The following is a 9,381-nucleotide window of genomic DNA, read 5'->3' on the forward strand; positions in this document are numbered from 1 at the left end:
GTGAGTTTGATTGTAAAGTAAGTTTGTACGCCCTTGATTGGTTAAAGTGTATTGGAATTTTAGCACACTAGCTAACTAAGAGCGAACACCCCTTTACTTGCTCACTTTAGAGGAGAGCCTTATCCTTCATAGTTATACCCTCTTAGTCTTACTCCTTCCTATACACTTGGAGTTTCTAATTAAATGACACTCCAATTGTAATATGACAACCAACTAATTCCTGCCTCCGTTATGACAGCTGTTAACAACATCAACTGTTTTCAGTTCTAATCCCCTATTGCCCATCATTTTCTTCTCATTCCGAATCAGTTTTACTGAGTTCTCGCTCCTTATTTTGTTTCTCGCATTTTGGAATTTTCAGTTTTGGAATTTTCAGTTTTGTAATATCTGTTCAGGAAGCTGTTGGTAGAACTGTTAATGTGCTTTTAATAGGGATTACACTCCATCCCACTAGTTATATTCTTCCAAACCGTAATTTGTATGTATCAATCAATAAATTGTCACAATGCATCTTTCACAAAATTCCGTCGCATCCCTGGTCTAGCTCTGTATATTCATGGATGATTCTTAGAAATTTTATTTACAAAGTTACTTTGCGTTCACTTATCCAAAACGAGTGAGAGAAGTATGATGCTGAGGCTATGATGAAGATATACCTGTGCCAGAGGCGAGCCTATGTTGAGCTCGTCATTCATCGTCTCATCATTTTCGTTCTTTATTTTACTGTTGTTTATTTTTTTTAAACCATTAATGTAGCGCCGAGCATGGTTAAATAGCAGTAGGGCTTTATTCAAAAAGGAAACGGCGAGGTGATGTTAACAATTCATATGTCTGTCAATAATTTCTTTTCAGTAGCTTATTTTATTCTCTTTTCCTTATTCCTTTTCAATAATTATAGTTGAGTTTTTTAAGGTAAAATGCTTGATGTTGGATTATTGTCGCTTGTATGGAAAAGAATAATGATATTTTTAACTTATGTGGTCGTTTTTATGTCCATTTAATGTTTACAAGTAGCATTATTTTACCAGAATTGAGCCTTGAACTGAAATTTTTATCGTTCCGGTTATAGATAATTGTATATTCAACACCAAAGCAATGAATTTATGTCTGGAATAAGTTTCTATTATGATCCTCTTGCAACACATAACATCAGGCGTTGACAAACCTACAATTCCTCCTAATTTCTCCTTCATTTCCTGTTAGTACATTAATATTTCCCATCTTAATCATAGATTTAGCAAATGAAGCAAAGAAAACTTTTTGATTGGAGGCATAAGCCCACACCTGTTTTGTGATTGTTCCATCAAAATCCTGGCTGGTCAATACATTATCAGAACCTAACAATCCCTTTCCTTCCAGTATGTTTATAAAGTAGTGGTTATCAAACCTCTTTGGGGTTTCAAAATCCAATGGTGCAAACTTGTTATCCCTTCCACTAACAGGGCATATGGACTGTAGGATTCTTCTGAAGGTTGTGTATCTCTTGTAGCGATCATAGCCATAGTGATATTCTTGTTTCGGTTCATAGATCCGCTGTCTGAAGCTTAGACATCTTGCTCTTCCAATGGTATGGCTACCTGTTTTTTTGTCAAGTAGCAACTCTATTTCATTAGGGGCTTCATCTTCTTTTTTTTGTCTTGTGCATTGAATCGACAATTCTATATACACCTAAAAACCATTGCTCACGGGCAGATGAATGATTCACTTGTGATGATGAATGATTCATTGATCCTGGCATGAGCAACGACTTGGGTGTTAATAGAATTGTCCTTTTTGAATCAATACATGATAATTAATAAATATATACCGGATAGTGCGACCATGTCTTCTATTTCTAGGCCATGTTGCTTAAAGTTGTCAATGAGAACCTCTAAGGAGGAATTTGGTGCAGGAATGAACTGGTTAGCTCCACTGAAGCTTGACATGAGGGAGTCTTTCCTCCCCAGCCACACATCCCATCCTGGTCCCCCTCTCTTCTCAACAAACAATACCAATTCAACAATGAGATATAGTTATGTATTCTATGTGTAATATATTATACAGTAAAAACATAACATAGGTCTGCAGAATATAATTCTACATGTAAAATTAAAAACATGGGAATGTTATTGATTTTTTATTTTATTATCATGAGTCATGACCCTCTACCCAATGTATGGAATCCAATTCAACAAGATGTTAGAGATGGTGCAAGTAGAAAGAGAAAAACATAGGTGTGTATTGTACCAGTTCAACTGCATCACGAGCAGCCATGGCAAGGATATCAGCACATGAAACTGTGACAGGACACTCCTCTTCCAACAAATACTTTATCTTGTCAATGACCTCAAATCCACGTAAAGAGTTCAGATTTGGTCCTGCTTCCTTTTCACTCTGCATGCCCTCAACACTATCCAATAGTACTGATGCGTCGCAACCCTTATGTTCAACAATACAAGACATAATAAATATATAATTGTTGTTTTGAAATTCTACCCATTTCATAAATCACTTAATTTATCTATTTGCACAATAGCATAACACAGGAAGAATGGTATTGTTACCATGACAAAGCAGTCGTGAAAGTGTAAGCGAAGTAGCGAGGCCGCCAAACCAGGATCTTTGTAAAGTGCTACCTCTACGTTATGTCTCACATTACTGTGGATTGGTAAAGAAAAGTTCTGCATGAGACCACTTACAAAAAAAAGAGACAACATAAACTACCATTTAAGAAACTTACAAAATACAGTTAAGGGTGCCAACAATTCTGCAGTAGTAATACTACATGGGAAGATTCGTTGCCTTGATCAGAGGAATTAACAAGCAAAACATAAATGTTAGATACATAGAATCAAATTTTAAAGAGTCCAACTAGGAATATGCTAAAATAGAATGAACATTCCGATTCGAAAGTTTGGCTCTGTTAGCCATTCATTTGATTCCATCAAGTTCCACCATTGGTGTTCATCATCTGGCACAAACGATAGACCTGTTTTGTCTGTTTTTCATTCATCAAGTAGTCTCACATTAATGAAAACCAATTTGACTTTAGGTTGGAAAGGTCAACCATGGAAGCTATCAAAAGACCAAAGAGACATACACATGACTTTCATTTATTCAGAAAAAGGCATATGATGAAGTCCATATAGATTTCTTGATGTTATAGAGAAAAGTTTGGATTGTCTGCATTCAGAAGATTAAAAGTCAATATTGAACCCCTATTTACTAAGCTTATATAATGTATGTTTTCTACAAATAATATTGTCATTTTATAAGTGGAAGTTGAAGTAATAGAGGAAAGAGAAAAGTTTGAGAGATACACTTAGATTAATTTGAAGCCTTCATTTTCTCTTAATTATATCCTAAACTTGAGTCTAAAATAACATTCTCCTAAAACTCAACTGGGGTGAGGCGCATGTCTTATCTACTAGGCAGGGAAAGACATGAAATTGTCAAAGTTGGAGCCACCTCCCAATAATTTGGCCACACGTCAAGTCCTACGTTGCCTTTCATTACTAAGCCGTTAAAAAGTACTCATCCATGTGTTTATATTTGTATGGTAGGTCGGTTATGTGGCTCCGAATCTAATGGTTCATTGGTCTTCACCATTCCTTCTACTCCCAACACCTAATGCTACAATCCCATACCCCATAGCATAGCCATTCATTCATTCAAACAACATGAAGCTATCACTCAAGTTTAACCATGGAGATGAAGATAGTACTCAAATTATGTCTGCAAAGGTACCCATTTCCATATTCAACTACCCTTTCATTTCTGCCATCACATCCACTACCACAACTACTAATTCTCCTTCTGATTTCTCTTTCTCACTTTCCACCAATTTCCCTTCTGCTCCTTCCTTCAAGCTCTCTTACTCTCCTACCTCAACCTCCTCTCTCCCTTTCTCTCTTTCCCTTAAATCTGGTTTAGGTTTATTTGGATCCCCTCGCCAATCCCCTCTTCTCTTCTCTGTTAATTTCTCTCTTTCACCTTCTTCCTACAATCCCGTTCCCACTTTCTCTCTCCATTTCAAACCCCAATTTGGTCACTTTTCTCTTAATAAAACTGTTTTATCAAACCCCGACACTCTCCCAGACCCAAAATCGTTTCCTATTGATAATAATAATAATAATGGTGAAATTGGAAATGGGTTTGTGGCTGATGGGTCTTCTTCGGTTTGGCGAGAGTTAAAGTTGGAACCTTTTGTTGGCAGAGACCGTAATAGTAATACCCATGAGGTTAATTCTGATGATGGTGGAAATGGGTCTATTCCTGAGAGATCATTGGTTGGGATTAACAAAGAAAAATGTGGTCTTTCACCTGGGGTTGCAGTTATGGCTAGGACACACATGCCTGTGACAAAAGGGTTTATGTTGAATTTGAGATGGGGTTTGAATTTTCCTGGGAATTCGGGGCTGAAAATGCCCTATTTGACTGTGAACAAGATTGGGTTAGAGAGGGTTTCTGAGGAAGTGAAACAGAATGTGGATAAGCAGAGATTGGACGCTTCTGGCACCGATTTGCAGCTGCTCAAGGGTATGTGTTCTTGGATGAAAAGAGATTTGGAGATTGTGGAAAAGGAAAATAGGGAGATGAAACGAGTATTGGAGGATATGAAAATGGGAGTTTCAACCAGGAATCACAGTCATGAGGGAAGGAAATTATCTCAGCATTCGGGTGAAAGCTCTAGCAAGTTTGAGCATTGGAGAAGCAATAAGAGTGGCAGAGAAGAGAATGAACATAGACAGCATAAAGGTGAATGCTCTAGCGAGTTTGATAGTTGGAGAAGCAAGAAGAGTGGCAGAGAAGAGAATGGGCAAAAACAACCAAACAAGTCCCAAATTCTAGCAAGTGATGTGGAATCTGAATTGCAGAAAGCCATAATGGCTGCTTCTTCTTAGCATTACCAAGGTCATTTACACTTTTAAGTTTTAATGCTTTCTAAGTTTGTCTTCCTCGCAATGTATATAGAAATGTGAGCTATGTTTCCTATTTGCTTTTAACGACAAGTGGTCGATTATAATCAAGATCATTTGTGTGTATAATAAAGGAAAAGAGGAATGTTGTTACTTTTGTAATTATAGTTTGCACTGACTTTAAGTGCAGCGTTCTGTATTTTTGCATCTGGATAAATATTTAACTGTCTGCAATTAGGTGACAATGATTGGCAGAGACATCTGTACTTCTTCCATATCCAATCCAATGCAATTAGATGTTTGAATCACCTATTTTCGGGTTTTTTATTTCAATGAAGAATTTGGTAGAAGTAAATTATGTTATTGCACTTCATAATTGTTATGTTGGCATTAGTCTTTATTGAGCAATTCTTACTAGTAATAAAGAGCTTGGCAATTACTAGTAGTCTAAAATTTTAACAACCATAATATTAAACCCGACTCTTGTGTGATTTGTGCTATTTCCTCACCCTTTCAGTGTCTGTCTAGCACTTGGGCTTCTAAATCCCCTACCATTTTCTCATTTTCTATCCCATTTCTCCATGCCTCTGAAAATGCATGTGAATTCCATTTTCTTCAAGCTGGACGCTTGAAAAACTTGTTTGCGTCTTGAATTGATAATGTATTTCCCTATATACCCCTATACATATTTAAGTCGCACGCCACAAGATGCCTTTTGTTTTTGTAAAAATAGGAGGGTGATAGGAGCTGAGTCAGATGAGTAGGGACAATTAAGAATTAATAGGATTTTTTGTCGAAATGCACTTTCCTTCCTGATTCTGAATCAGAGTGATTGCAGATTCAAAAGGATAGGTACAAACAGGAGTGTCCATAATAGGAACTTCTCCCAAAAGAATTGTGGCTCTACCTCCCAATTTTACTCCAAACCACTTCGATCTCCTTTCTTCTTCATAGTCAGAAACGGTTCCTCTAAAGTGAGTTTGATTGTAAAGTAAGTTTGTACGCCCTTGATTGGTTAAAGTGTATTGGAATTTTAGCACACTAGCTAACTAAGAGCGAACACCCCTTTACTTGCTCACTTTAGAGGAGAGCCTTATCCTTCATAGTTATACCCTCTTAGTCTTACTCCTTCCTATACACTTGGAGTTTCTAATTAAATGACACTCCAATTGTAATATGACAACCAACTAATTCCTGCCTCCGTTATGACAGCTGTTAACAACATCAACTGTTTTCAGTTCTAATCCCCTATTGCCCATCATTTTCTTCTCATTCCGAATCAGTTTTACTGAGTTCTCGCTCCTTATTTTGTTTCTCGCATTTTGGAATTTTCAGTTTTGGAATTTTCAGTTTTGTAATATCTGTTCAGGAAGCTGTTGGTAGAACTGTTAATGTGCTTTTAATAGGGATTACACTCCATCCCACTAGTTATATTCTTCCAAACCGTAATTTGTATGTATCAATCAATAAATTGTCACAATGCATCTTTCACAAAATTCCGTCGCATCCCTGGTCTAGCTCTGTATATTCATGGATGATTCTTAGAAATTTTATTTACAAAGTTACTTTGCGTTCACTTATCCAAAACGAGTGAGAGAAGTATGATGCTGAGGCTATGATGAAGATATACCTGTGCCAGAGGCGAGCCTATGTTGAGCTCGTCATTCATCGTCTCATCATTTTCGTTCTTTATTTTACTGTTGTTTATTTTTTTTAAACCATTAATGTAGCGCCGAGCATGGTTAAATAGCAGTAGGGCTTTATTCAAAAAGGAAACGGCGAGGTGATGTTAACAATTCATATGTCTGTCAATAATTTCTTTTCAGTAGCTTATTTTATTCTCTTTTCCTTATTCCTTTTCAATAATTATAGTTGAGTTTTTTAAGGTAAAATGCTTGATGTTGGATTATTGTCGCTTGTATGGAAAAGAATAATGATATTTTTAACTTATGTGGTCGTTTTTATGTCCATTTAATGTTTACAAGTAGCATTATTTTACCAGAATTGAGCCTTGAACTGAAATTTTTATCGTTCCGGTTATAGATAATTGTATATTCAACACCAAAGCAATGAATTTATGTCTGGAATAAGTTTCTATTATGATCCTCTTGCAACACATAACATCAGGCGTTGACAAACCTACAATTCCTCCTAATTTCTCCTTCATTTCCTGTTAGTACATTAATATTTCCCATCTTAATCATAGATTTAGCAAATGAAGCAAAGAAAACTTTTTGATTGGAGGCATAAGCCCACACCTGTTTTGTGATTGTTCCATCAAAATCCTGGCTGGTCAATACATTATCAGAACCTAACAATCCCTTTCCTTCCAGTATGTTTATAAAGTAGTGGTTATCAAACCTCTTTGGGGTTTCAAAATCCAATGGTGCAAACTTGTTATCCCTTCCACTAACAGGGCATATGGACTGTAGGATTCTTCTGAAGGTTGTGTATCTCTTGTAGCGATCATAGCCATAGTGATATTCTTGTTTCGGTTCATAGATCCGCTGTCTGAAGCTTAGACATCTTGCTCTTCCAATGGTATGGCTACCTGTTTTTTTGTCAAGTAGCAACTCTATTTCATTAGGGGCTTCATCTTCTTTTTTTTGTCTTGTGCATTGAATCGACAATTCTATATACACCTAAAAACCATTGCTCACGGGCAGATGAATGATTCACTTGTGATGATGAATGATTCATTGATCCTGGCATGAGCAACGACTTGGGTGTTAATAGAATTGTCCTTTTTGAATCAATACATGATAATTAATAAATATATACCGGATAGTGCGACCATGTCTTCTATTTCTAGGCCATGTTGCTTAAAGTTGTCAATGAGAACCTCTAAGGAGGAATTTGGTGCAGGAATGAACTGGTTAGCTCCACTGAAGCTTGACATGAGGGAGTCTTTCCTCCCCAGCCACACATCCCATCCTGGTCCCCCTCTCTTCTCAACAAACAATACCAATTCAACAATGAGATATAGTTATGTATTCTATGTGTAATATATTATACAGTAAAAACATAACATAGGTCTGCAGAATATAATTCTACATGTAAAATTAAAAACATGGGAATGTTATTGATTTTTTATTTTATTATCATGAGTCATGACCCTCTACCCAATGTATGGAATCCAATTCAACAAGATGTTAGAGATGGTGCAAGTAGAAAGAGAAAAACATAGGTGTGTATTGTACCAGTTCAACTGCATCACGAGCAGCCATGGCAAGGATATCAGCACATGAAACTGTGACAGGACACTCCTCTTCCAACAAATACTTTATCTTGTCAATGACCTCAAATCCACGTAAAGAGTTCAGATTTGGTCCTGCTTCCTTTTCACTCTGCATGCCCTCAACACTATCCAATAGTACTGATGCGTCGCAACCCTTATGTTCAACAATACAAGACATAATAAATATATAATTGTTGTTTTGAAATTCTACCCATTTCATAAATCACTTAATTTATCTATTTGCACAATAGCATAACACAGGAAGAATGGTATTGTTACCATGACAAAGCAGTCGTGAAAGTGTAAGCGAAGTAGCGAGGCCGCCAAACCAGGATCTTTGTAAAGTGCTACCTCTACGTTATGTCTCACGATGTCTTCAGCTAAGGGACACTTCTCCTTGTAGTAGTCATGAACAAGCTGAACAAGTTCATCACCTCTCAGAGTTGAAGTATTGAACAGAATAGTAATTAAGATCAATAAGAGTCTCTTGTGTTGGTCCATTGAAGGAAATGGTGAATAAGGGGAGAGGGAATGTTTCTCTAAGTCCTAAGTTATGATAAAGATGTTTTCTTGTGCCGTTTGTTGGTGTTTCTTTCTACATTTTCAAACCAAACATTATGGTATAATAATATTCTCAGGTGCTTTTGGTTTCACCAATATTTAGTTGATGCAACCAACTTGACTAATTGTTTTTCTTAATTCTGTTTTGAAGGTAATTTCTTTCTTTTGGTACTGACTTTGGTAAATAATAATAGATAAAAATATGGGAATTCCTGTAAACTATTACTAGGCAAATTGATTCTGCAGTGGATTCGTCATTGCTCTACAATGTTATTGGTCACCAAAGAAAGTGATGCTTGACAAAGTTTATTCAATCCTATTTCATAATACAAGAACATAAAGGAAAATTAGTGCATTTATGAAATAACCTTGAAGGTTGACGTATCTTTCCACACAACTATATAAAAATATCAGTGGGAGACATAAAGTGTCAATACCTGAATACAAATCTCAAGTTGTACAATTTCCTTTGTAAATTGTAACTAATATCCAACACATAATTATATGGTTTCCCATTCATCTAAGTTTTGTATATCAGATTCGTATACCACATTGGGTTGCTTATAAAACAAGTCTTACAACCATAAGATAAAAGTGAGTGACGAAACCGCATAAAAACAGATATCACACACTGGAACTGGTATCGCGAACCATAAAACTATAATTTGTGTGATACTCAAGGCC

General features: G+C 36.4%; 2 protein-coding genes across 5 annotated transcripts; one reads left to right on the top strand and one right to left on the bottom strand.

Moving 5' to 3' along the window:
• On the bottom strand, window positions 1,097–9,059 carry LOC109331195 (peroxidase 20). Of its 4 annotated transcripts, XM_019565554.1 has the most exons (5): window positions 8,488–9,059; window positions 2,544–2,615; window positions 2,227–2,418; window positions 1,808–1,973; window positions 1,097–1,577 (listed from the first exon to the last, which is right to left on the bottom strand). In XM_019565554.1, the coding sequence occupies exons 1-5, from the start codon at window positions 8,635–8,637 to the stop codon at window positions 1,150–1,152; spliced, it is 1,008 nt and encodes a 335-aa protein (XP_019421099.1). In that variant the 5' UTR covers window positions 8,638–9,059; the 3' UTR covers window positions 1,097–1,149. The 4 variants fall into 4 exon arrangements, with proteins under 4 accessions (XP_019421099.1, XP_019421101.1, XP_019421098.1 ...); XM_019565556.1 differs by lacking the exon at window positions 2,227–2,418; XM_019565553.1 differs by lacking the exons at window positions 1,097–1,577; window positions 1,808–1,973; window positions 2,227–2,418; window positions 2,544–2,615 and adding exons at window positions 6,969–7,449; window positions 7,680–7,845; window positions 8,099–8,290 and having other exon boundaries at window positions 8,416–9,058.
• On the top strand, window positions 3,553–5,256 carry LOC109331194. Its single transcript, XM_019565552.1, has one exon. It carries the CDS (start codon window positions 3,660–3,662, stop codon window positions 4,881–4,883), a length of 1,224 nt encoding a protein of 407 aa, XP_019421097.1. The 5' UTR covers window positions 3,553–3,659; the 3' UTR covers window positions 4,884–5,256.

The sequence above is a fragment of the Lupinus angustifolius genome, chromosome LG17 (assembly GCF_001865875.1).
Source record: "Lupinus angustifolius cultivar Tanjil chromosome LG17, LupAngTanjil_v1.0, whole genome shotgun sequence".
NCBI classification, from domain to species: domain Eukaryota; kingdom Viridiplantae; phylum Streptophyta; class Magnoliopsida; order Fabales; family Fabaceae; genus Lupinus; species Lupinus angustifolius.